Genomic DNA, 27,553 nt, shown 5'->3' on the forward strand with positions numbered 1-27,553 from the left:
TGAACCCACAAACTGCGAGATCATGACCTGAGCCGAAGCCGGGTCCTTAAGCTGACTGAGCCACCCAGGCACCCCTTTAAAGATATTTTTAAGGGTGTTTCATTTATTTTGAGAGAGAGAGAGAGAGAGCGAGAGCGAGCGTGCCTGAGTGGGGGAAGGGCAGAGAGAGGGAGAGAGAGAATCTCAAGGAGGCTCCGCTCTGTCAGTGCAGAGCCCAATGTGGAGCCTGATCTCACAAACCATGAGATCATGATCTGAGCCAAAGTCAAGAGTCGGATGCTTAACCCACTGAGACACCAAGGAGCCCCTCCTTGAATGTTTATTTATTTATTATTATTTGGAGGGGAGGGGCAGAGAGAGGGAGAGGGAGAATTCCATGCAGGCTCCACACTCAGCACAGAGGCCAATGTGGGGCTCCATCTCATGACTATGAGATCATGATCTGAGCCAAAATCAAGAGTCAGACACTTAACTGACTGAGCCACTCAGATGCCTCTAAGAGTTTGTTTGTTTGTTTGTTTGTTTTGAGTTTATTTATTTTGAGTGAGAGAGAGAAAGAGAGAGAGAGACAGAGAGACAGAGAGAGACAGAGAGACAGAGAGAGACAGAGAGGAGAGAGACAGAGAGAATCCTAAGCAGACTCTGTGATGAGGGGAGGGGGCTCAATCTCACAAATCATGACATCATGACCTGAACTGAAACAAGGAGTCAGACACTTAACTGACTGAGTGACCCAGGCACTGAGAGTTCCACCTTAAAATTCAGGGATCCAGTCTCAATTAAGACCAAGAAGGTAGCTTGGTGTGTGCAGACCAATGGGCCACCATATTTGTGTAGCACAATTGTCCCTGGTTGTCACCAGGGCTTCCGGGGCTTGTCATATCCCTAACAAGGCTGGAGTGATTGCCTGAGTTCATGGGTTACAATGAGGGTACTACATCTCGAAGACTGTGTTTGGAGAGAAAAGTTTGGATGTTCTTTATAACTTGTTTTAGGAGAGCTTGGAGCTCCTGGGATTTTTTAAAATATATATAAAGGTTTTTTTTGTTTTAATTTTTAAGTGATCTTTATACCCAACATGGGGCTGGAACTCAAAACCCCAAGATCAGAAGTCACATGCTGCATGGACTGGCCAGCCAAGCACCTCATCCTGGGGTCTTACCTGAAATCTGATTATTGGGGAGGCCTAGGTTGCGAATTGGCCAATACCAGGTGTGGTGGGGGGCAGTCATGGAAATTCTGAAATGTGGTCTTTCTTTAGTTGAGGGGTTTGGTGCAATGGGCTGAGAAGACCAGGTCTTGGGTCTTCTTTGATAACTCGAGCTGCCTAGGGCCTCATTCAGAGTGGTCTTGGTAATAGGAGCTGGGAGGCCTTAGAAGCTATAGACTCTCTTCTGAAAAATAAATGCCAGGTATCTGTGTTTCTTTCTTCTCCAGCATTGCCAAACCCAAGTTCATCTAGGCTTCCATTGTGTTATTTTCTATGATTTTTATAAGTTTTACGTTTAAGTTTATAATCCATTTGAGTTAATTTTTGTGAAAGGTGTAAGTTCTGTGTCTAGATTTTTGTTTGTTTTTGTATGTGGATGTCCAGTTGTCCAGTTGTTCCAGAACTGTTTGTTGAAAAGACTGCCTTTGCTTCATTGTGTTGCCTTTGCTCCTTTGATCAGGTTGCTGTATTTATATCGGTACATTGATGGACTTTCTTTTACTGTTCTTCTGATCTATTTGTGTATTCTTTTGCCAGTACCACATTGCCTTGATTACTGTAGCTTTATGGTAAGACTTAAAGTTGGCTAGTGTCAGTCCTCTGATTTTTCTTCAATATTGTGTTGGCTAATCTGGGTTTTTTGCCTTTCCATATAAATTTCAGAACCAACTTGTCAATATTCACAAAATAACTTGCTGGGATTATAATTGGGATTGTATTGAATCTATAGAGTAAGTTGGGAAGAACTGACATGTTGCCAATATTGAATTTTCCTATCCATGAACATGGAATATTTCTCCACTAATTTTATTTTTCTTTGATCTCTGTATCAGAATATTTTGTTTTCCTCATATAGATCTTGCATATATTTTGTTAGATTTATGCCAACTATCTCATTTTGGGGACACTGATGTAAATAGTACTGTGCTTTAAGTTTCATATTTCATTTTTCCAAAGCTGACAATGTAGGAAACTTTTGTATATTAACCTAATATCCTGCAACTTTGCTTATCAATTCCAGAACTTCTGTACAATGTTGAAAATGAGTGGTGAGAGGGAATATATGCTCCTAACTCTTCAGGATGATCCCCTGTTAAATCCTGATCAAAATGCTCACTGGAAACATTACTTCTTGCTTTCCCTACAAAACACTAAGTCTAAATCTAAGATGATAGCCCTTTAGAGATTACTTGTTTTATGCCTCTAAACTCCCCTTCTGTCACTCCCACACTTCCTCTCTTATACTGATTTGCACCTTCTGCATTTGGGGCCTATTAAAACCTTTGAGCTCCTGTCCTTAGACAATTCACACAATATTGCTTCAGTATGCCCAGCCTGCTCCATTCTTGCCAGCTGCCCTTATTCTAATGACCACATTGGGGGTTACTGGTGTTGCCTTAGGGACAAAATGCCTCACAACAAAATACAGCATTGATGCCAACCAGGAAGTGTAAAAAATAATATCTAAATAAGATTAAAACTTCTGTGGCCATTAAAGCCCTTAATAGGGTCACCACTTTGTGGTTAACCATGGTGGCTGAAACTCACTAACAAGTAGACCATCTACTGACCATCTCAAGGATGTTCGCGGCCTTGGGGGCACTTCTTACTTCACCTGGATAAAGAACGCAGGCAAATTTTCTCAGTGTGCCAGCAAGACAAACAAGATATTGAGCATGTTAATAACATCACTCAGATATTGGAGCAAATGCGGAGAACACCCATTGACTACTCCTGGCTATTCCTGATGGCCTGGGTGAGTGAATATACATACTCTTCCAAGGCCTTCTCATTCTCACTGTAGTTTTTGGCATAATATTATGGCTCTTAATATTTATATTTAAGCACATTCAGCCTCAATAAATGAGAAATGACATATGTAGTTGTCATTGAGACATCAGTCCACTGTGTGCTTTTTCTAATACCACCAAGCAATACACTCGATTCTGACACTATCTACCTGGAAATAGTGTCAGGTCCCACAGGTTTAGGACTCAGTCCTATGAAGGGGTTCAGTCCTGCCTCCCATCTTTATTTCAGATCCAATCACAAGTCCAGTTATTACCTGGGTTTCTGACCAAGATTGCACAACCTGTTCCTTGGGTGGATAATTTGCTAGAGTGGCTTATTAGACTCAGAAAAATAGCTTATTTATGAGGTCACTGGTTTACTATATGGGGTTCCATTGCATGATTGTTGGCATTCTGGACTCTGATTACTGGTTTATTTATTTATTTTTAAAAACATTTTTTTAACATTTTAAATTTATTTTTGAGAGACAGAGCATGAATGGGGTAGGGGCAGAGAGAGAAGGAGACAGAATCTGAAGCAAGCTCCAAGCTCTGAGCAAGCTGACAGCACAGAGCCTGACACGGGGCTCGAACTCACGAACCATGAGATCATGACCTGAGCTGAAGTTGGATGCTTAACCAACTGAGCCACCCAGGTGCCCCTGATTACTGGTTTGTTATAAACGGATATCTATAACTCAGGAAGAGCGAGATGGAAGAGATGCATAAGGCAAGGTCTGGGCAAGGGCTTGGAGCCTGCATGCTCTCTGCGAGAACTTCCATTCTCCCTGAATCTTCATGTCTTCACCAACGGGAAGCTCTCTGAATCCTGTCCTTTTAGGCTTTTATGGAGGCTTTATTATATAGGCATGCTTGGCTAAATCATTGGCCATTGGGGATTGAACTCAATCTCCAGGCCCTCTCCCCTCTACAGAGGTTGGTACGTGGGGCTGAAAGTTCCAATCCTGTAGTCATGTGGTTGGTTACCTTGGCAGCCAGCCCCCATCTTTAGATGCTTCTAAGAGTCACCTCAAAAACATAACAAAAGACACCTTTATGGTTCTCATCTCTTGGGAAATTCCTAAAATCCCAGTTTTAGGAGCCTTGAACCATGGGGATGAAGACCAAATATGAATTTCTTATTACAGATCCCAGTATTACAGGGGTGCCTGGGTGGCTCAGTCAGTTAAGCGTCCAGTTGCAACTCAGGTCATGATCTCATGGCTTATGAGTTCTAGCCCTGCGTTGGGGCCCTGTGCTGACAGCTCAGAGCCTGGAGCCTGCTTCGGATTCTGTGTTTTCATCTCTCTCTGCCCCTTCCCTGCTCACACTTGCTCTCTCTCTCTCTCTTTCAAAAATAAATAAAAATTAAGAAACATTGACAAAAAAGAAATCACAGTATTAGAATCAGGGGTGAACTGAAATAGAGTCTGACTCCCATTTTTGATGTTTTACTGCTGACCGCAGTCACGACTAACCTTCTGTCTGCCCTACATCAGGGACAGCTGATAAACACGTGTGGAACATTAACCCTTTCGAGCTCTTAGCCCTCACTTGGGAACTTGCCCTGGTTCCACCCCGGCCAGTATGAAGGCCCTGCACACCCTTGGTGGGAACTGCCTGTGCTTACCTGCTCACAAGCTTCCTTTCAAATGTTCCTGTTGTACGCATGTCTTCAGTATCCATATATGGCCTCAGATATGAGTAGAGGTGAGCCCATCACATTTTTTTGGGTGACCACAAAATAACTGCCTCATAGTCAGGATGGTTTGGGTTGGGACTGCCACCTTCTTAGATCTTTCCTCTCATGCTTATGGTCATGGACTACAAACCCTGCGTGGGTTCCTCCCAATGAGGCTTTTATAGATTTATGACCTAAGCGCATTTGGGGAAAGGTAGGAGATTGGGGCCCTTCTTATCAGATTGTATTGAGGGGGGTTTCGATTCTAGTATAAGGGGTCAAGGGAAGATCTCTTGATCTATGAGCATTGGTTGTGTGTCTCAACTGGGCAGTGACTCCTGTTCTACAGGGCAATCAGGAGAACGCTGATACCCTGTGCAGTGCGGGAGCATTGGGATGAGGACCGGCAGTCACCAGGTGATGTGCTGGGGTTTTACGAGCAGATGGGTCACTGGGACCCTGTGAAGCCTAAACGCCTTTGCACCTACTTTGTTGAGATCTTGATTTGTAGTGTCACAGGTGAAAACATGCAAGGTGCTCCACGGCACATACTCTTTGGAGAAAGGCCCCGCATGTTGCACCCTAACCCTTCTAAAGGGCTGGAGGGTACTGGGGCAGGAAAGGATGGACTCAGCAGGCCCCGAGTTGCTCAAACCCTGCACATTCCAAAGAAAGGAATCTGTATTCAGATCACCTCTGAGCCGGTAGACTGGTCTGTGGGTAAGAGTCTTTGTGTATGCCTGAAGCCTTGGGCTGTGTTTCCCAACTGGACCAGAAAAATTTTATCCCAAGAATGTGATTTACTGTGAATGTGTGTCTTTGCTCTGGAGGAGAAGGTGGGAGCTGGAGTCAGAGAGGCTAGAGTCAGTCACATGGGTGCTATATGCCCATGTGACCAACCCCTAGTAAAAACCCCTGACAGTAAGGCTTGGTGCGCTTCCTTAGTTGGCAGCCTTCACCCCTTGTCACATGTTGCTGGGAGAGACTAATGTCCCCATGCAATTCCACTGCAAGAGGACACCAGGTAGCTTGTGCCTGGTCTCTCCTGGACGCGGCCCCCGTGTGCATTTTTCCTTTGGGTGGATTTGAATATCCTTTCATGGTAATAAATTGCAATCGTTTCTGAGTCTTGTGAATCCTTTTTTGTATCATCCAGACTGTGGGTAGTCTCGGGGACCCTGATACAACACCATAACTTGATGGAGATCATTGCAAATGGAGCCGCAGTGACTACAAGTCTTCTGCAGTATAGCTACAGACAAACATGCTAAAGGGAATCTCTGCTCCCAGATTCAATCCAGGGCCAAGAAAGCCAATAACGTGGTAATCACTATTGTGTGTGCCCTAATACTGATGCTATTGATTGGACTGCCTGCAGGAAGATGTAGTCTACCCAGGGCAGTGGAGAGGAGGCCCCCTGAGCACACCTCACAACCTCCTCCCAAATTTCACACAAGGGATGGAAACAAATGGAAACAGATGTCTCCAACTTGACTCAATTGGAAACTCAAAATTTTATTGAAAGAATTGACACAATTAGAATATGCAAAGTGCACCAGTTGGTTTTTGTGCCTAAATGATACTGGCTTAGAATTAACTTTTACCGTCTGCTGAGATGTGCAGATTGTCCTGCAAATCCATGCTACTCAAATGAGTAATTATGGGCCCACCGGACTTATGGGAATGGATGTGCCATTTCAGTCTGCCCCAGCACTCATAGGCATGAGCAAGACATCCTTTTCCTTGCTCCAGCAGGTATTCATGGCATGAAAAATAGCCCACACTGGGGCGCCTGGGTGGCTCAGTCTTTCAAGCGTCCGGCTTCGGCTCAGATCATGACCTTGCGGTCCGTGGGTTCGAGCCCTGCATTGGGCTCTGTGCTGACAGCTCAGAGCCTGGAGCCTGCTTCAGATTCTGTGTCTCCCTCTCTCTGTCCCTCCCCCACTCACTCTCTGTCTCTGTCTCTCTCAAAGTAAAATAAAGTCATTTAAAAAAATTAAAAAAATAACGCACCCTAATTCTAACCCTATCTCCTATCCCAGCCCTAACTGCCATCCTATTCCCAACCCTTCAAGCACAACATGCACCACAACCCTAACTGGGGTCTCACGTAACTTTGTACTGACCCCATCCTGACTACCACAACTGCTTTGACTTCTGGGCTATGCAAGGTGCCAAAGTGCCAGGAATGCCAACTCTGCCTGCTGCCCTCCTCTCAGGTTGGCTCCTGCTGGCACTGCCTACCTGGAAGCAAATTGGCAAGGACCGAGGCTTGTTGCCAGCTCCAGGTTGGAGGGGGTGGGCTTGGCTGGGATAGTGTATATGCTCCTGGACTGTCCCTCCTATTTCTATTGGTCATGTCACCAATTGGTCTATTTGGTCAGGATAGGAACAACTGTCATTCTGGAGTAGTGCTAGAGGAAGAACTATGGACCCTGTATTTTATTGTTCAAAGTGGAAATTGCTCATTGTATTAATTACAAAAGTAATAAGGGTCTGTTCTTTTAACAGTTTAGAAGATTAAAAGTCAGTCCTAACTCATCATCTAGAAATCGGCAGCAACTGGTGCTTCGCCTTGCAGACATCCTGTAAATTAGGGGAACTTCCATGGGACCCATCTCAGCCACTATGTCATGGGAAGGTCCCACCTCCACTCGATCTTTTTTCTTTTTCACAAATGGGAGAATGATCCTAATAGTGATACCTGGCCACTGCAAGGAGTGGGGTTTGGGGCACCCCTTCCTGCGGAGTGCAGGAGGAATTCCCATCACAGGGTGGGAATGAATGAAATCCTGGGTTCACTGCTGAACAATTCTGCATGTTGTACCCAAGTCCCTAGAAAAGTGAGCTCCTATGTAGTAAATGTTAACGCGCCCTTGGTGAACAGGGTTTCTTTTAGTAACATGGAGATAAGTTAAAAGACCCAGATGCCATGCCAGTAAGGAACGAAACAACTGTGAGAGAAATGACAAATGGACTAAATTTTTTATTCTTACACAACAAGAACTCGGGAAGTTGAATGTTGGGGGCTGAAACACCCATTCAAAAATTTCATTCAAGGCCTAGGATCCTTCTATTTTTCTATTCCATTATGTGTGACTTTTGTCCTCAATTGTCTCATGGTCCCAAGGTGGCTACTACACCTCCAGCCATTGTATGCAATTTCCAGGCAGGTAGAAGGGGAGGAGGAAGGAATAGTTCTCCTATCAGGAAAGCAAAGACTTTTTCCAAATCTTTAGATTTCCATTTGAGCCTCGTTGTTCAGAATTGGGCCATGTGGTCACCCCAGCTATAGCAGAGCCTTAGAGGCTGAAGTGTTTTGAGGTGAGACACCTTGGTCCCCCACCCCAAATAGAGTCTGTCACAGATGACCACCGCCACCAACACTGAGTGCTGCTCTGAAAGTGCTAGTCAACGTGGGTTTTAAAAAGAAACGAAATAAAAGGTATCTATACAAAAAGGAGAGGCAAACCTTTTATTTCCAAGTTAAATGACAATTTACCTAGAAAGCCCAATAAAATGGTATGTTGTTAGAGAATTAGAATAATTCAGTAAAGTTGCTAGGTATAAAGCTAATATACAAAAAGATATATATATACAATCGATAGTCATTATATATATATATATATATATATATACACAGAAAGACTTGATTTAGAAACCCCACAAAATTAGAATGAATTTAAGAATAAACATATGCATTGAACATATATGTAAGAACACCTATGAAGAAAACTATACAACTTATTTGATGCTTAGAGGCAGATTTGAATGACTGGTGCTTTGATGTGAAGATTATATATATAAATCTATAGTAATTCTTCACAAACTAGCCAATTATAATCAAAATTCCAATGAGATGTGCAGGGGCAAGAAGAGGTTGAACTCTGAGAAAAAGAAGCCTGGGTTATCTCAAAGAATAGATTAAAAAAAAACTTTTAAAAAACATACTGAAAATACTGTCCTGGTCCTATTACGTATTAAAATGAATTAGGAAGCTACAAACAGAAAAGTCTAAGGAATAGTGAAAAATGCCATTCTAGAATGATGCAGGGACCTTGGAATTTACATCCCAAATAGATGGACTTAAGAGGCTTTTGTTTGTTTTTATTTTGGACTTAAGAGTTTAATGCAAAATATGGAACCAAAAAAGGATTTAAAGGAGCTTCCTAAGGACCTAGGAAAAATTTAAAGAGCAAAACCAGAAAGATCCAGTTACACAGAATTTGAACATCTCTAAACATTAAAAATGCTGTAACAAAGATAAAAATGTATGTGCCAAGGTGCTTTATGCATCTGTGTGTGTGTATTAAAAACAAATAATAGAATAGACAATATGAAGAAAAAGGTAAAAACCACATCAGCCAATAACATTTGCAATGTATCAAAATGGTAAATATAAAAAGTGAAGCTGATGCCAATTGTGTGCAATGAAGGGTGCACGCAGGGAAAGGGATGCTCCTGGTGCCCATGTGGGAGAATTAAGAATGTTGTGCAGGGCTTGATCTAGAACAGTGGTGTAATGTTTGTGACTTCTGCCCATGAACTCCACTTCTCACAAGTTATTCTGAGGAAATAAACAAAGGACAAGACAGATTTATGTTCCAGAATTATTTACAGGTACAGGTAATGTCGATGTTCAAGTGTAAAGGAACAGATGGATCATGACATGCTGTAAAAACAGAGAAAGACGCAGCCATCAGTAATGTTTCTGAAAAATAATTTTATAATGTGGAAAATGTCCATCATAAAACATTAGATGGAAAAGGACAGAAATAACATGCAAAATATGAACCCAGTTTCGTTTTAAAAGAAAAAGCATATTATACGTGCACAGAAAAAAAAACAACCCAGAAATACACCTCCAGCAATGGCTGATGAACTGATACTGAATGTATTTTTATTCTTAAAATTTTCCAACCTTTTACCCCCAAATGTCTTCAGTATATATGTATTGCTTGTACAATCAGGAAAGTTTATATGCAAATGAAAGAAGAAACATCAAGTCTCCAATGAAAAGAGGTAGAAAGGGCATATTCAAATCATTTTCAAGACAAAAGACCAGTGAACAAAATGTGTTCAATATTCCACCTCGTTGGTTACGGAAGTGGCAAAGTAAAAGGCCAACAAGGTACCGCTGGGCTGAGGACATAGATCACTGCAGGGCTGCCACCAGGCATGGTGTCTGGGTCCCCAAAGAGATTTTTTTCAAGTTCTTTTGAAACAAGGAGAAAAATGAGTATGATAATGATGAATTGAGCCCAGATTGTACTCGTCTTTTATAAATGCAGCTGTAAAATAGAACTTTTCCTATTTGTCACAGAAGGGCCCACGGCTGCCACAATGTGGCCCTGGGGACAGCGTAATGGGCTTGACCACACCCTGGAGGGAGGCTGTGGGGCAGTAGGCACCCAGCAGCATCACGGTGTTGTCACTGGGCCCTGAACGAAGACCGTGTGGACACCCAGCTTTGAAAAGGGAGTCCCGTCCCTGGGAGACAGCTGTGTAGGGGACGTTCCTAGCTGACCACTACTGCCGATGGATTTCTTCATAATGAAATGGTCTCGGTTTACACACCACCAAGACACAGAAAGGATTATTCCCAAAGCTGTTCATTTCCTCTACCTCAAAATGTTTCCCTGTAGAAATCTACGCTAAAAGAACTATAATGCAAACAATGCTCTAAGTGGCACCTGGCTGGCTCAGTCAGTGGAGTGTGTGACTCTTGATCTTGGGGTTGTGAGTTCAAACCCCACACTGGGTGCAGAGATTACTTAAAAACAAAATTTTATTTATTTATTTATAAATAAATGCCTATTCATTTTTGAGAGAGAGAGAGAGAGAGAGAGAGAGAGACAGAGTGTGAGTGTGGAAAGCGCAGAGAGGAAGACACAGAATTTGAAGAAGGCTCTGAGCTGTCAGCACAGAGTCCAAAGCAGGGCTTGAACCCACAAACTGTGAGATTTAAGTCAGACGCTTAGCTGATTGAGTCACCCAGGTGCCCCTTAAGTTTATTTGAGAGAGAGAAAGAGAGAGAGAATCCCAAGTAGGCTCTGTGCTGTCAGTGCAGAGCCTAATGCAGGGCTCAGTCCTATGACCGTGAGATCATGATCTGAGCCCAAATCAGGAGTTACACACTTAACTGAGCCACCCAGGTGCCCCCAAAATTAAATCTTAAAACAAAAACAAAAACAAAAAACCATAACCCAAAAAGTTGTCCTATGAAGAACAGTTTATAACAGTGAAATGATTTGTAATAATGAAAACATGGAAATAACTTCAACATCTAACAAAAGAATATTTAACAGAATGCTATGCCTCCATTTAAAACTCTAACTCCAAGGATAGTGTAGTTACTTGGGAAAAAAGTCTGCTATGCAGTAGGTGGGAAAAAAAGATTAAAGTGATATGTACACTATGTTTGCAGTAATGTAAAAAATCCACTTTGAAACAAGCAGAAGGTAAAGTATCAAAGTGCGAAATGCAGTTTTATTAGCAATTATGGGAGTCTTTTCCTTAATTTCCCGAAATGTGGTTATTTTGCTGCCATAATTTAAAAAGTATACTAAAAAGCATTTCATAAACTATAGCTCTCTATATAAATGTAAAGTATTATCACTGAGAGAAAGCAGCTTGGGTTTGCTTAGGACTGCGAGGAACAAACATTAATTCCAGATGAATGCTGTCCACCTCTGCAGAGAGCACAGGACAGGTCCCCTCGGAGGGGGTCCTCCCACAGGGCTGAGCCGGTGAGCAGAGGGAGGTCCTGTGGGCAGACTCACAGGCCTGGGAGAAGGTGCGCTTCTAGACAAATCTATCCCAACACCGCACCCTGGAGGAATGCTGGGCTCATCGCTTCCCACCAGCGCAAAGTGGGCATGTCAGGACCCGGCCATGCTGGTGCCAGGCCGTCTTCTCAGACCGAGGTGCTGTCACTAACAGCAGAGCTGCTTCAATGAAGCGAGGCCAGGAAATCTGCCTTTTCCCAAACCCCTGCCATTGAAGATTATTCTCCTCTCCTGGAACAGAACAATGCTCCCCTGGAAGGAATACTGTTCACACATCTTCTGCTCATTTCTATTATTACCATTATTATTATTCTAAACATAACAGCGTACAAAGGAAATTCCTAATTGAAATCATGCCAGGAGCTAGTCCTTAGGACACAATGATCGATATACCTTCTTTTTGTCCTCAGGTAAGATCTACTCCCCACATCCGTGACTTGTAAGCCTGTTAAGGAAAATAGGATGATGGGACACCATCATGTCTTCTCTCCTCCTGTGCGGACTTTCCCAGGGTGGTGCCCACCACTCAAAGAGGTGTCCCAGTGTGGGGAGATGGCTCAGGCAGCAGGGCCAGTCTTGAACCTGAGGCATGTGCGTCTGAGCTGCAGAGCTTCTGCGGAAGCTGCGAGGTGGAGACGGCCAGCACTGCGCTAATTTCCAGGTTTGTTGCCCAGCGGGAAAGTCCTGCTGGCCGAGGGCTGCACCACGCACAGGAGCTCTGCCACGTCCAGCGCGTTGAGCGGGTCCACGTGGCTCACACCCGTGCCCCCGGCGCCCAGCAGGCTGCCCGGCACATAGTAGGTGCTCAGTAAGTGCTTGTTGAACTGGAGGGCGAAGGGCTTCTCCTCGCTGTGGCTTCTCTGGTGTTCGGCGAGGTGGGCACTCCAGCCGAACATTTCCCCACACTCCTCGCATCGGAACGACTTCTCCCCGGCGTGGACTTTCTGATGTTTGATGAGACAGTGGTTCTGGCTGAAGGCCTTCCCGCACTCGCGGCACTTGTAGGGCTTCTCCCCGGTGTGGATGCGCTGGTGCACGATGAGGGACGAGTGGCAGCTGAAGGCCTTCCAGCAGCGGCTGCAGTCGAAGGGCTTCTCCCCCGTGTGGATGCGCTGGTGCACGATGAGGTAGGAGTGGGAGCTGAAGGCCTTGCCGCACTCGTTGCACTTGAAGGGCTTCTCGCCGCTGTGGATGCGCTGGTGCACCACCAGGTACGAGTGGCAGCTGAAGGCCTTGCCGCACGCGCCGCACTTGAAGGGCTTCTCGCCTGTGTGGATGCGCTGGTGCAGCGTGAGGCGCGAGCGGCTGTTGAAGGCCTTGTCGCAGTCGCCGCATTTGAACGGCTTGTCCCCGTTGTGGATCTTCTCGTGCACGGTCAGGGACGAGTGGCAGGTGAAGGCCTTGCCGCACGCGTCGCACTTGTAGGGCTTCTCGCCCGTGTGGATGCGCTGGTGGCGCGTCAGGTGCGTCCTCTGGTTGAAGGCCTTGCCGCACGCGCCGCACTGGTAGGGCTTCTCGCCTGTGTGCACGCGCAGGTGCATGTTGAGCAGCGAGCTGCAGCTGAAGGCCTTCTCGCAGGCGCTGCACTTGTAGGGCCGCTCGCCCGTGTGGATCCTGTGGTGCACGTTCAGCGACGAGTGGCAGCTGAAGGCCTTGCCGCACTCGCCGCAGAAGAAGGGCTTCTCGCCGGTGTGGATGCGCTGGTGCTCAATGAGGTTGGTGCTCCAGGTGAAGGCCTTGCCGCACTCGTGGCACTTGTAGGCTTTCTCCCGCGCATGCCACCGCCGGTGCAGGGTCAAGGACGAGCTCTGGCGGAAGGCTTTCCCGCACTCGCCACATGTGAAGAGGCCATCCCCGGAGGCCACGGCCTGCCGCCTTCTCGGGACCGGGTATTCACTGCAGTCACTGGACTTGCACGGGCCTCTCCCAGCACCTGTTCTCCGGTTCTTGGTGGTTGCCTCGCCAAACTGGAAGCCCTCAGTGGGCCCCTTAGGAGGGTCTGCTTCTTCAGGAATGCCCTGGGAGGTGAAGAGGGTGCACTCGGGCGGGGAATCCTTCTCAGATGCCTCATGGTCCTGCCAGTGCCCCTCCAGGGAAATGTTCGGGCAGCTGGTGGGTGTTGGCCTCTGCAGCATGGCCTCACCCCTCGCCAGAGTGGCTGCTGGACCCTCCGGAGGCCACCCATTACCCAGACTGAGGCTGTGGACGCTGCACCTCGCCAGTGGCTCAGTGATGGGCTCCTGCGAAGGCTCTTCCTTGTAAACGCCCTGTTGTTGATACGACTCATCCTTCACCTCAGGCCCAGACTCCCCCTCTGTAAAAAACAGGCGGAGGCCTGGCACTAGAACTCAGGCTGTGGTCCACCTGGGGCCCGCCTGAGCACAGAGAAGACCGGGGAGGCTGACAGCCAGCCATGGGGCACGCATCTCCGGTGAGATGGGCACAAGCCCACAAGGTGGGGGGAGTGGAGGAAGATGGAGATTGGAAATTCCAAATAGAGCCAGGGACTCAGGAAAGGGGCAGGGCTCATGGGGTCTGGCAGTTGCACATGATTCATTTATAGATACATCAACTGAGAGACTGCTATGTGTCGGAACCAGGTCGGGGCTGGGCATGAACACTGGGTAAACACAAGTCTGGAAATAATTCAGTTTAAATTCTCCCTGGTGCCAGAAGGGAAACGAATGCCCCCACACCACTTCTCCTTGGCCTTTCCTGTAGAATACCTGAAATTGTAAATGTGTTCTCAGTCCCTGAGGTATATGTATGTCTCTTTAAAAGCCAAATTAGTCTCCTGTCAGCCTCACATGCCAGGGGGATGAGTTCCCTTGGAGCCACCTCTACGACCCGTGACCCCCTCCCTCTGCAACCCCAGGCTGACTCTGCCTTCTTCTCGGTGAGTGAAGCCCCTGTTCCACACACATTCCCTGCTCCCTGTCCAACGGCCACTTGTTGAATGTTTCCAGATATTTCTGTTTCCCGCAGTAGAAGGCAGAGGTCTTTGCCAGTTGGTGCTCAACGTATGTGTTGAAGGAAAGAAGCAGGACCACACGGGGGCGGGGATGTGAGCACCGGGAGGCAAGGGTCTGCATATCCTTCCACTGCATCCCCTGCTCACCTGGATAAGCCCCTCCAGGGGCTTCTCTGGGCATCCACCATGGCTCCTCGCCCCGTTCCAGGTGGGAGATCACATCTGGCTTGCAGACTGGGGGCCCTGCTTGCAGGGAGGAAGTGGTGTGTGTGGTTCTGAGTGCTGTGGCTCCCCACGGCAGAACAGCCCAAGCAAATAGCCCAGCTCAGCACGGAGGGGTGTGCGCCACCCCCGGGGATGGGGGTCTCACATGCAGAACCCCAAATGAAGCGTGTACTTTGAGGACCCCGTCTGCCTCCCCTGGAAAGCTCCAGGGCAGGCTGGGCTCCCAGGCTGCTGTCCACCTCCTCCCTCTCTTTGGGCTCCCACCCTGGGACCAGCCCCACATCCAGAAGAGCCTGCTGGCAGTTACCATGTACTGCCCAGACCCAGCATGAGTACAGGGACCATATCTCCTGCATCTGGGCCTGGTAGCACAGCTGGCACCGAAGGGAGGCTTGGGAATACCTATGGCGTGGCAGAATGCCCAGACCGCAGGCTGAGCTTCGAGGAGCTGTCTTACCCAGGGCAAGAAGGTTCTGGTAGTTCTCCAGCATCACATCACGGTACAAGGCCCTCTGAGGGGAGTCTAGCTGGCCCCACTCCTCCTGTGTGAAGTCCACAGCCACATCCTTGAAAGTCACTGATTCCTGGAATGACACACACATTCTCATTCACTCAGGATGGGAGTGACTCAGGCTGTGTTCATGGTTCCAAGGGAGCCACGTGTCGACCAAGGACCTTAGGAATAAAGGGTTAACCTTCGGGGACCTTCTCCCGAGTATGGAAGGTTGTGCTGTAGGTACTATCTGTCTACAGCCCCAACGGACACACCACACCTGAGGCGGGAATCACCGTGCAGACTCTGCCTTTGGGACTGAGGTGGCCAAGCTAACTGGCCAGCCCCTCTGTAGATGCCTCAGTGGGCTGGGGGCTGTTGTAAGTTCTGGCTAAGATGCTATGCTCAGCCACCCGAGATTATCCAGAAATGAGAAATAAAATACCATTTCACATGCAGCAAGAGGCAAAATGTTTAAAGCCTGAAAATAAGCAATGGAGGCTGGTCTGTGGGGAAATGGATGGTCTTACACCGTTGGATAGGCGTTGGTGGGACATCCATTTTGGAGGGCAAAACCTGTTCCACTTTCTCTAGTGAAATGTGTGTTCCCTGTGTCTCGGAAGTTCACTCTGAGATCCCTATCCAGCCCAGAGTGACTGAGAAAACACAGAAAACCGCACAGCACTGAAAATGAACATGGTGGAGTAAGCTGTCCAGTGGAGAGCTCTGCAGAGCTTGGTGGCGGCCACAAAAGCAGACGGAGGGAAACCATGTGACACCCGACATGGTACTATCTAGAACTATACACAGCACTGCATGGAGTTTACAAATACTCAGATGTGCATCTAGCTCCACTGTCTGGCCGATGAGGGCACAGGCTCTAAGCCCCATGGCCCAGGTGGGCTCCCCATTCTTGCCCTTACCGGGTCTATGAATTGGGGGTGCCTCAGTTTCCTTGTCTGCTAACAGTACCTATGTCATTAATCACAGGACTGACTGAATTACTACTGTGTGTGAAACACACACTGAGTGCCTGACAGACAGCAGGTACCGTTTGGTGTTTGCTGTTCATCTCCATCCTCTGATACTGTCACAGACGGAGGAGGGGAGGGGCGGAAGGAGATAGGGGACCAGGGAGGATGCAAAAAAATCTCTTGCCTTTACGTGCAATAGTTTACTTTTTTTTACTTTTATAATTTTTTTTACATTTATTTATTTTTGAGAGACAGAGAGAGGCAGAGCATGAACAGGGGAGGGGCAGAGAGAGAAAGACACACAGAATCTGAAGCAGTCAGCACAGAGCCCGATGCAGGGCTCAAACCCACGAACTGTGAGATCATGACCTGAGCTGAATTTGGACGCTCAACCGACTGAGCCACCCAGGCGCCCCAAGAGTTTACCTTTTTTAAAGTATCTGGAACACCTATGACAAAATTTAGTCATTAATTTTGCGAAGTAGGTACACAGAGGGTTGTTTAACTATTCTGTTTAAAGGTTTCAAAATTTTAAACATAAGAAAAAGCCACTCAGGGGCGTCTGGGTGGCTCAGTCGGTTGAAGCGTCCAACTTTGGCTCAGGTCATGATCTCATGGTTTGTGGGTTCAAGCCCCCCATCGGGCTCTGTCCTGGCAGCTCAGAGCCTGGAGCCTGCTTCCGATTCTGTGTCTCATGAGCTGTCTCTCAAAAATAAATAAATGTTGAAAAAATTAAAAAAAAGAAAAGAAAAGAAAAAGCCATTCCAGGAGGAAGAACTGCACATTTCCAATGGACAAATAAAAAGAGTAATGATTTTTTTTTGGGGGGGGGGGTCAGGAAAACAAATTGAAACAAAAATAACATAACACTTTTTAAAACAAAAATGAGGAAGCATTTTTGGTGGAAGTGGGACTTGTTCTACCCTTCTGGGTACTCACACTGTAGACACCAAAGTTTCTGCACATAAGGAAGCAAATACAAGGCTGAGTATTGCCAGCACTGTACTTACCAGAAACCAACCAACCAAGGCATGGCGGTTGAGTAAATTAGAGTATGTGCCCACAGGCAGACCATGGAAAATAATGCAGCTATCCAAAGTATGCGTTGTACATTATGCTACGTGAAGGAAACCAGACAAAGAAGGCCACATATGGTTATGACCCCATTTACACGAAATGCCCAGAATAAGCAAATACAGAGAGATGGAAAGCAAATTAGTGGTTGCTGAGGGCCAGTGTGACTGTTAATGGGTATAGGGTTTCTTTCTGGGCTGATGGAAATGTTCTAAAACTGACTGTGGTGACAGTTGCGCTACCTTGTGAATACACTCAAAACCACTGCATGGTATGCTTGAAAAGGGCGGATTTTATGGTATGTGAATAGTACGTCCATAAAAACAAAGGGAAGCACGGGAATGTGTACAGTCTGATCCATTTTTATTTTTAAAAATTTTTAAACATTTATTTATTTTGAGAGACAGAGACAGATCATGAGCAGGGGAGGGGCAGAGAGACAGGGACACACAGAATCGGAAGCAGGCTTCAGGCTCTGAGCTGTCAGCGCAGAGCCTGATGCGGGGCTCGAACCCACAAACCGTGAGATCATGACCTGAGCTGAAGCAGGACGCTCAACTGACTGAGCCACTCAGGCGCCCCCGGATCCCATTTTTAAAACAACATGGTTAAGCCCTACGTCTACATATGCTGGAGTCTGCTTATAAGAACAAGGAGAGAGATGTGGAAGAATAAGTGTCGAAACTGAGGACACTGGTTGTCTCAGGGAAATGCGATTGTGGGTACAGGGAAAGGAGGAGACTATTAAGTTTGTTACACAGCAAATACTGCTTTTATAAATTTATTGTTATTTTTCTAAATGTTTTATTTATTTTTGAGAGAGAGAGAGAGAGAGAGAGAAAGAGAGAGACAGACAGAGACAGCATGAGCAGGGGAGGGTCAGAGAGAGAGAGACACAGAATCCAAAGACAGGCCCCAGGCTCTGAGCTGTCAGCATAGAGCCCAACATGGAGCTCGAACCCATGAACCGTGAGATCATGACCTGAGCCGAAGCCAGATGCTCAACTGACTGAGCCACCCAGGTGCCCCATGCTTTTATAAATTAAAAAAAAAATTACTTTTCAAAGAAGGAGAATCAAAGCAGGGCAGGGATTAGCAGTACTATTTTGGTCTGGCTACTCAGTTTTCTTGAGCCTGTTTTTCTCCTGCTGGGGAAAAGACTGGGAGCAGTGGGGCCACCTGTGGTCGAAGAGAAAATAAAATGGGGTGAAAGTATGCCAATCTGTGTACCAAGGGAAGGGCGCAGCACTGTCAGTCCCCGCTCGAGGAGCAGTGGAGGTGCCACCGTAGCCAGAGGAAGAAGACACGTGCTCCAAGGTGCTGATGCCTGTATTCTGCAGCAGGATGGACAGAGGGAAGGCAGGTGAGAGGGACAAGAACAGATTCTGGGTGTGGGCTGGAGGAGTGAGGAAGCAGCCTGGTAAAAACTGGGTTTCATGCTCTGCTTCCAGACCCAGAAGGGTAACAAGGACCAGACTGGCCCTCTTCTCTTCCCTGAGACAAAACGTATGAAATGTATGAAACAATGATTGATTTCAAGACGCTGGACAAGTCACAGCTCAGAACAGACCACTGAGAGAAGGGAAACAAAACGAGCCCTAAGGCCGCCCCATCTTCCCAGCTGGAAGCAGTTTCCAGATGGTAGTGCAGGGAGAGGGGATGCAGACAGAGCCTGTGGCTCCCCATGTTGAAGAAGAACTGAGTTAGGGTGCCCAGGTGTTTAAAATTTCTAGGGCAATATGCCAGAGGAGAGAGGGTTTCACAGACCCAGAACTCTGGGCCCACTTGAGACTGACTGAGGACCGATAGGCGTGTGCCTGGGAGGAAACAACTCCAAACCAGGAAAAGAAACACCAGAAAGAAGTAGGCAGAACAATCATTAACACTCACACAAGGCTGGGGGTAGTTTATGGTCTGACCAGCCAGAATGGAATGCCCTCCTGCTGCATGGGCACCGAGAAAAGTCCGCAGAAGAGGAGAGCCTCAGTGGTCTGACAAAATTAGCCCAAGACTAAAGCCTTCTCTGGCTACACCTTAACAAAGCCTAACGAGGAAGCCTTGAAAGGATCCAACTAATACTAAGTAATGCCCACTCGGAACGAATTCCATAAATATTTAAGGAATTCCAAAAAAAAAAAGAGCCAACACTCAACAAAGTCAAATTCACTCCAGCATCCCATAAAGCAATTAAAAGGAAATTAATAAAATCAAAGAAACTAAGAAATTACTAAAATAGTATTTGTTTACCTCAAAAGAATGCATTAAAGGAGAAACAGAAACAAAAAGACACAAGACATATAGGAAACAGATAACAAAATGGCAGATGTAAATGCAGTCATAGCCATAATTATAGTAAATGTGAATGGTCTTAGGGTGCTTGGGTGGCTCATTTGATTAAGTGTCCAACTCTTGATTTCACCTGGGGTCATGATCTCTCAGTTCATGAAACTGAGCCACCACTCTGCATTGCAGATGTGGAGCCTCCTTGGGATTCTCTCTTTCCTTCGCTCTCTGCCCTTCCCCTGCTTGCATGCATGCACTCTCTCTCTCTCTCTCTCAAAATAAATAAACAAACTTAAAGTAAACAAATGAACAAATAAACGCAACTGCTCTAAATACTCCAATTGAAAATTAAGATTGTTTAATCAAATTAAAAAATTAAGACCCAACTGTATGTCAGTTATAGAAACCCAAACAAGGGGCACGTGGGTGGCTCAGTCACTTAAGTGTCTGACTCTTGATTTCAGGTCAGGTCAAGATTTCACGGTTCGGCTGGTGAGATCACACCCTGTGGTGGGCTTTGTGCTGACAGTGCGCAGCCTTCTTGGGATTCTCTCCTCTCTCTATACCCATTCCTGACTTGTGCACGCTCTTTCTCTCTCAAAGTAAACATTAAAAAAACAAAGACAAATACAACATACATATACAATAAATAAAAATAAACATTAAAGAAGAAAATAAAAACAAAGACAAAGGTTGTTTAAAAGTAGAAGAATGGGAAAAGACACACCCTGCAAATATTATTCAAAACAAAGCTGAAGTAGCTCATTAACATTAGACAAAGCAGATTTCAGAGCAAAGGACATCACCAGAGATAAAGAGATGTTACATAATAATCATGTGATTAGGTAACGGTCCTGATCACAACAGCAATTCATTAAAAGCTCACAACAGACGGGACACCTGGGTGGTTCGGTCGGTTAAGTGGCCGGCTTCGGCTCAGGTCATGATCTCACATTCATGGGTTCACATTCATGGGTTCGAGCCCCGTATCAGGCTCTGTGCTGACAGCTAGCTCAAAGGCTGGAGCCTGCTTCAGATTCTGTTTCTCCCTCTCTCTCTGACCCTCCCCTGCTCACTCTGTCTCTCAAAAATAAATTTAAAACATTTTTAAATAAAATAAAATAAAAAGCTCACAACAGTATAGATGTACCTACTAACAGAGCTTCAAAATACATAAAGCAAAAACCTGACAGAAAAGCGAGACAGACAAATCCACAATTATACTTGGTAATTTCAATAATAATCTCTTTCAATAATTGATAGAACACATAAGCAGAAAATATATAAGGATATAGAACAACTGATTAACATATCATTCAACTTGACTTAATTAACATTCACACAACACTCTAGCTGACAAAAGCAGAAGACACATTCTTTTCAAGTGCATACAGAACATTTACCAAGGTAAACCACATTCTGAACAATAAAATCAATCTTAGTAAATTTGAAAAATTCAAATCATATAAAGTTCTTTCTCTAACTACAACAGAATTAAATAAGAAATCCATAATAGGAAGATACCTGGAAAATCCTCTAAATATTGGGAAGTTAAACAACACATTCCTATTAACACATGGTTGAAGAAGAAATCACAATGGAAACTGGAACTATTTTGAACTGAATACAAATGAAAATACAACATAAAGTTTGTGGGATGCAGCTAAGGTAGTGCTAAAAGTAAAATGTGTAGCATCGGATGCTATATGAGAAAAGAAAGGTGCCAAAGCAATACCTGAGTTTCAATTTTAAGAATAAAGGACAAGTAAAGGAAGGAAATAAGAAGGATCTGAAATCAATGAAATGGGAAACAGAAATACAATAGAGAAAATCAAATCAAAAGGTGGCTCTTGGTAATGATCAATAAAATAGATAATTAAACATACATTTACTGTCTGACTCAGCAATTCCACTTAGATATTTATTCAAGAGAAATTAAAACGTATCTATATTTGTACTTAAATACTGATAACAAGTTTACTTGTAATAGTCAAAATTTGGAAACAAGCTAATGTCCTTCAGCTAGTAGATGGATGAACAAATTGTAAATATCCATACAATGGTCTTTTAGGCTGAGTTGTGACCCCTCCAAATTCATATGTTGAAATCCTAGCCCCTAGTACCTCAGAAAAATGACTATGTTTGGGGATAGGGTCCTTTAAGAGATAATTAGGATAAAATTAGGTCATTATAGCAAGTCATGATCCAATAGGACTGGCATCCTTATAATTAAATGAAATTTGGACCCAGGCATGTAGAGAGAAAGACCATGTGAAGTCACTGGAGAAGGTACCCTTACAAACCAAGAAGAGCAGCTTCAGAAGAAACTAATCCTGCTGAAATCTTGATCTTGAACATCCAGAACTGAGACAATAAATTTGTTGTTTAAGCCATCTATGGCACTTTGCTATGGTAGCCCTTGTAAACTAATACAAATGATATATTACTTGGCAATAAAAAGGAACAAACTATTGATTCACATAATGATATGAACTCAAAAGCATTATACTAACTGAAATTAGAAACCAAAGACTATGTGGGGGACCTGGCTGGCTCATTCAGAAGACCCAGCTCTTGATCTAGGGGTTGTTGGTTTGAGCCCCATGTTGGGTGTAGAAATTATTTAAAAATAAAATCTTTAGGGATGCCTGGGTGGCTCAGTTGGTTGAGCGTCCAACTCTTGGTTTCGTTTCAGGTTATGATCCCAGGGTCATGGGACTGCAACCCAAGTCGGTCTCCATGCTGAGAGTGGAGCCTGCTTCAGATTCTTTCTGTCCCGCTCTGTCCCCCACTCACACTCTCCCTCTCAAAAAAAAAATCTTTAAAAAACGAAACCAGGGGCACTTGGGTGGCTCAGTTGGCTAAGCGTCTGAGGTCAGCTCAGGTCATGATCTCGCAGTTCATGAGTTCGAGCCCTATATTGGGCTCTCTGCTGACAGCTCAGGACCTAAAGCCTGCTTTGGATTCTGTGTCTCCCTCTCTCCTGCCCCTTCCCCACTCATGCTCGGTTTGTCTGTCTGTCTCCCTCTCTCAAAAATAAGTAAACATTAAAAAAATTTTACAAAGAAACCAAATACTAAATACTATGTATTTCCATCTGCAATTCTTAAAAAGGCAAAACTGCGGTTGCCAAGGGGTTGGGGGAGAGGGCTGACTGCAAAGAGGTATGAAGGAACTTTCTGGGTGATGGAAATGCTCTATGTTATGATTGTGGTGCTGGTTACATTTGCCAAAACTCATCAAATCCTATACTTAAACTATACCTCAATTAATGTGATTCAGAAAACCCACTGGATTTCATGGAGATGAGAAGGTCGGGGTGAGGACACATGCTGAGAACATGCCCATAACTGAGGCCTGCAGGGATGAAGCGTAATGCTCCTGGCATTGGCAGAGGAAAGGAGAATCATGGGAGAAACAAGCTCCAGAGACAACACAATGTGGTGTTGGAGAAAGGGGGCCATCAGAGGCTGCATGGCTTCCAGGTGGAGGTGGTCAATAGGCAAGGGCAAGGTAGGATCTGAGCCTCGTGCAGGCCCATCTGGGGGTATTCCCAACCCACTGGGAGAAGCCCACGTCCAGGGTGCATTTATTCTGTAGGTAAGGAAACAAATCCCAGGGGCCAGCTGTGGGAATCAAATGTGTGGTAGTGAACTTAGCAGGGAAGTCAGAAGAGACTGTGGGGGATGCCCCAGGACAGCAAAACACTTGACTGTGAGTCAGAGTGGGGCTGCTAGGAGAGAAGAGTACTCAGGATAGGAGGACCAGTTACTCAAGGATCTAACAAAGCGATCCTTTAGGAATAGCACCTATGCACAAGAAAGGTACTACTTTGAGGTAGTCACTCACAAGTGCATGTACACTTCCTGCTGAACCATTTGAAGGTAAGCTGCGGACATTGTATCTCACCCGACGTGCTTCCCCTTGTATATCCTAAGGATACTGTCTTACTCAATCACAGTATTACCATCACACCCAAGAAATTTAATGTTGATACTATATGATCTAAGATAAACCCATTTTCAAATGTCCTCAATTGTCCCAAGCTGCCTTTGATTGAATTTTTTTGATCTCTGACCCATCAGAGACCACATACAGCATCTGACTGTCATGTCTCTTGAGTTTAATAGAACAAAAGCGCATTCTAACACATTACAGAAGCTAGGCACATCTCATAGCGTGTGTTTTATAGTTAATTCTATTTTTCTGTAATCAGACCCCTTTCAAGTGGGAGGTTAACAGAATCACAAAATCCTAAAAGAGTCCAAGGACCCTCCATCCTCCAGGCTTTCTCACTACTGAACATTCTCCTTATCAACTGTACCCTTTTATTTATTTAAAAAACTTTTTAGGGGCGCCTGGGTGGCTCGGTCGGTTAAGCCTCCGACTTCGGCTCAGGTCAGATCTCACGTTCGTGGGTTCGAGCCCCACGTCAGGCTCTGTGCTGACAGCTAGCTCAGAGCCTGGAGCCTGCTTCCGGTTCTGTGTGTGTCTCTCTCTCTGCCCCTCCCCCTCTCATGCTCTGTCTCTCTCTGTATCAAAAATAAATTAAAAAAAAACATTAAAAAATGTTTAAAAATATTTATTTATTTTTGAGAGTCAGAGAGAGACAGAGCTTGAGTCGGGGAGGGGCAGAGGGAGAGAGGGAGACACAGATTCTGAAGCAGGCTCCAAGCTCCGAGCTGTCAGCACAGAGCCCAAGTGGGGCTCCAACCCATGAATGGTGAGATCACAACCCAAGCCGAAGTTGGACACTTAATCGACTGAGCCACCCAGGCACCCCTCAACTGTACCCTTTTAAATCCTGTGAAGGATGGGGGTGGTTTAGGTGGTAGAATAAATTGAGAAACAAAACCCAAAGTCTGTGAAGGGAGGGATTTGGTCCCTACTTAGCTGCAGAAGTGGCCCCAGCGACAATTCCTTGCTGAGCTCCCAGATCCTCTACAACCCCAGGTTTTTCCTTGACAATGCATTTCGGGCTCGGTACAGAGGAAATGCACACAGGGACGCACCCCCTACCATCACTCTTACCCTGGTGCTGCAGTGCAGCCCTTCCTTCAGCTGTTCCACACCCCCCTACCTGATTCCATCCCAGAAAATCTCCCCAAGGAGGACCATCCCCCAGGTCTGCACGTGAAAGTGACTGAAGTGATTGTGTGAGCCCTCACTCCTCTGAGCTCCTGCTATAATGCTGGGCAAATGACCCACCCACTGGGCTGAATCAGGCTGGAAGGGACACTCATTTCAAGGGCACGGCTGGACTCATTCACCGCAGCTGTTCCCTTCCTCAGAGTTTCCTAAGGACGGCAGAGCAGGCCCCCAGATTGGGAGTAGGACGGAGAGGGTCCTTGAATGACTGAAGATCCTGGGCAGGGGCAAAGGGCCAACCCCCTTTATAAAGAACAAGATGTTCAGAAGGAAGAAAAGACAAACACTCACCTTGGACCTGGCTTCCACGATACCCTGACCCAATTTATCCTCTGGATTCTTTTTGAGGGTAAAAGCAGGCTCCTGGGAGGGCAGAGCTGAGGAGGAGAAATGAGTCAAAGGGCCTGTTCTGCCCATAGCCACCAGGTGCATGTCTGGACTAAATAAAGCCCACTCCACCCCTGGCACGGGGTAGGATCAGAGGGCAGTCAGGAACCGCCCATACAGGTGGGGGTGGGGAGGGAGCCCCAATATCCAGCACAATCCGATAGGCATCAGGAGTTAATACTGCCAGTGCCTCAGACTCCAATCAAGAATTAAAAACACTGCCATTCCCCTTCCTCTTCAGCATGCTTGAGACGTGGAAGTAAATGGGTGCGCACGGTGAAGACGCAGGAGGCCTGACTCTGCTAGGTGCTTCTGGGAAACTAGCCTGACATCTCTGGGTGTCAGTCTCCTCAAGCACAAGGCCACAGACCCAGTGACTAGAAGAGCTAACTGTACCTGTCTCCTGGGGCTTCGGGGCAGGGGTCTCCATGGCGCCCCTCGGCAGTATTCCCCGGAGGCGTGGGGGAGCTCTGCAGCCTCCTGGGCCCCAGGCCAGGCCCAGAGGCGAGGGTCCTGCTCCTGGAGCTCAGGGACAGCCTGCAGGGGCGCGCTGTGGGGTCACCCACGCACTCTCGGCTGCACGGTCACGCACGCTGAGCCTCCTGCGCTCCCCCAAAGGTCGGGGTCAGGCAGTCAGCAAGCGCCCCACACCCGAGGCTGCGCTCACGCCCCATCACCCGCGCCCCACGCAGCCTGTCACACACTCCTCCCGGGGCACTGCGCGCCGCGACCAGGGCCGGCCTCAAGCTCAGCCGTCCGGAGGCAGCTGGCGTAGAGCGTGGCCCCTCGGTGGACAGACAGACGGACCGACGCTCGGACGGATGCGCGAGCAAGCGGGGCTGACCTCCCACAAAAGCCGACCCACGGCCACAAAGGAACAGCTCAGCAACCGCTGCGAAAAAGTGCGCCTGCGCAGGCCGGAGGCGAACTACAACTTCCGGTAGCCTTTGCGTAGCGCTGGCGTGGACTCCATTCTGTGAGGGAGTCGGGGTCCTGGAGCTGCCTGGTGTCTTGACGTGCCGGCTTTGTAGCACAGCCTTCTGGGAAATGTAGTTTCCAGAGCAGTAACTAAAGTCTATAGCCCCACCCCACTCTTCCTCCCACGCTTTGGCTCTTGTGTCTCGGTGGGTGGTGGGTAAGTGAGGAGTGAGGAGGAGTGAGTGAGTGAGTTTCTCACTGGGGATGTGGAAGAACGGTGAGTAAGTGAGTGAGTGAATGAGTAAGCGGGTGAGAGTCTTTCACTGGGGATGTGAAAGAATGGTGAGTGAGTGAGTGAGTGAGTGAGTGAGTGAGTGAGTGAGTGAGTGAGTCTCTCACTGGGGATGTTAGAGAACGGTGCCCAGAAACGTGGAAATATCCTGTCAATTCGTCCATGCCTCCAGATGGAGTCGGGTGGGCTCCGAACCACATTCATTTTTGCGAAGACTCAGGCCTCTGGTCTGAGGGACCCTAGAGGTGGTGGGCCGCACCCGGGACCCTGGAGGAGGGAGAGCCCCAGTCCTGGTGGGACTGCCCACCCTCAGGAGCTTGTGAAGCTGTGGCACAGCTCTGGCACAGTCCTCTATAACACAGTGATGACGCCAATATTTATTGAGGACCAGCCACATGCCAGTTTCCTGTCTGGAAAGGGCTTGACACGTTTTTTCTGGCAGAACATTCACAACAGCTCAGTGAGGTTTGGTAAATATTATTACCTTCGTTTTAGAGATGAAGAAATTTGGGCACAGTGTGATGGGGTAACTTGTCTCAGGTCACACAGCCAGGAGGAGGTAGAGCCAGGCTTTGAACCCAGGCGGAGTAACTCCAGAAGGCAGTTTATTACCAGGTTCCTATTGAGAGCTAGTTTGGGGTGAAGCAGACTGGAAACTTCAGATCCCTACCTTGACTACAGGTAGGCTTGGCCACAGGGGGTCTCATTTGACACCATTGAGCTGTGCCCAGTGCAGACAGTATTCAATAGCAACCCCAGGGCAAGAGCCTGGGTGGGTGTGAGACTGTGTGCATCTGAATCTCACAAGTCTGGTTGTGAATCTGTGAATGGTGGTGAGTGGTTGTTGCATTATAGGGCCGGGTAATGTGTGAGTCCTTGTGTATAAGCAAACCTGTGTATATGTATTTGTGTCTCTATGGGTCTTACAGATCTCGTTTCTTTGTATCTGTTGCACAATCACTCTATGTTCATTTTGACTCTGTGTGTTTCTTGCCTCATTTCTCACCTGTATGTGTGTGTATGGTGTGCCTCTGAGAGTGTATGCATGCAACCTGGTCTGTGGCCCTGTATATGGCAGCTCTCTTACAGTTCTGGTGTGTGTCTGGATGTGTGTATGTGTGTAAGCTTATTGTACATGGGAGTGTAACTTGTGTGCGCTTGTGGGCTTGCGAGTCTGGTGTGGTTCTGTATGTGACGACTTACAGGTCTGGTCAGAGTCTGTATAGATATGTGCTCATGTATGTGTGTGTCTCACAGATCTGAGTGTGAATGACTATGTGTGTATTTGCTCATGTGCCCTTCTGTGTGTTTTTGCCTGT

General features: G+C 46.6%; 1 protein-coding gene across 2 annotated transcripts; it reads right to left on the reverse strand.

Moving 5' to 3' along the window:
• Positions 1-10,819: 10,819 nt before the first annotated feature.
• ZNF74 (zinc finger protein 74) lies at positions 10,820-25,929 on the reverse strand. Of its 2 annotated transcripts, none has more exons than XM_029922260.1 (5): positions 25,421-25,929; positions 24,929-25,014; positions 15,123-15,249; positions 14,588-14,683; positions 10,820-13,783 (listed from the first exon to the last, which is right to left on the reverse strand). In XM_029922260.1, the coding sequence occupies exons 1-5, from the start codon at positions 25,452-25,454 to the stop codon at positions 12,120-12,122; spliced, it is 2,007 nt and encodes a 668-aa protein (XP_029778120.1). In that variant the 5' UTR covers positions 25,455-25,929; the 3' UTR covers positions 10,820-12,119. The 2 variants fall into 2 exon arrangements, with proteins under 2 accessions (XP_029778120.1, XP_029778119.1); XM_029922259.1 differs by having other exon boundaries at positions 14,588-14,686.
• Positions 25,930-27,553: the final 1,624 nt, after the last annotated feature.

This window comes from Suricata suricatta, chromosome 14 (assembly GCF_006229205.1).
Source record: "Suricata suricatta isolate VVHF042 chromosome 14, meerkat_22Aug2017_6uvM2_HiC, whole genome shotgun sequence".
In the NCBI taxonomy this organism is placed as follows: Eukaryota; Metazoa; Chordata; class Mammalia; order Carnivora; family Herpestidae; genus Suricata; species Suricata suricatta.

Excerpts from the sequence above, each read along its gene's own strand:
- ZNF74 (XM_029922259.1), bottom strand. The coding sequence starts at position 25,454 with ATGGAGACCCCTGCCCCGAAGCCCCAGGAGACAG. Across the intron at positions 25,015-25,420 it reads CCCGAAGCCCCAGGAGACAG|CTCTGCCCTCCCAGGAGCCT; the intron begins GTACAGTTAGCT and ends TCTCCTCCTCAG. Across the intron at positions 14,687-15,122 it reads CCAGAACCTTCTTGCCCTGG|CAGGGCCCCCAGTCTGCAAG; the intron begins GTAAGACAGCTC and ends CCTCCCTGCAAG.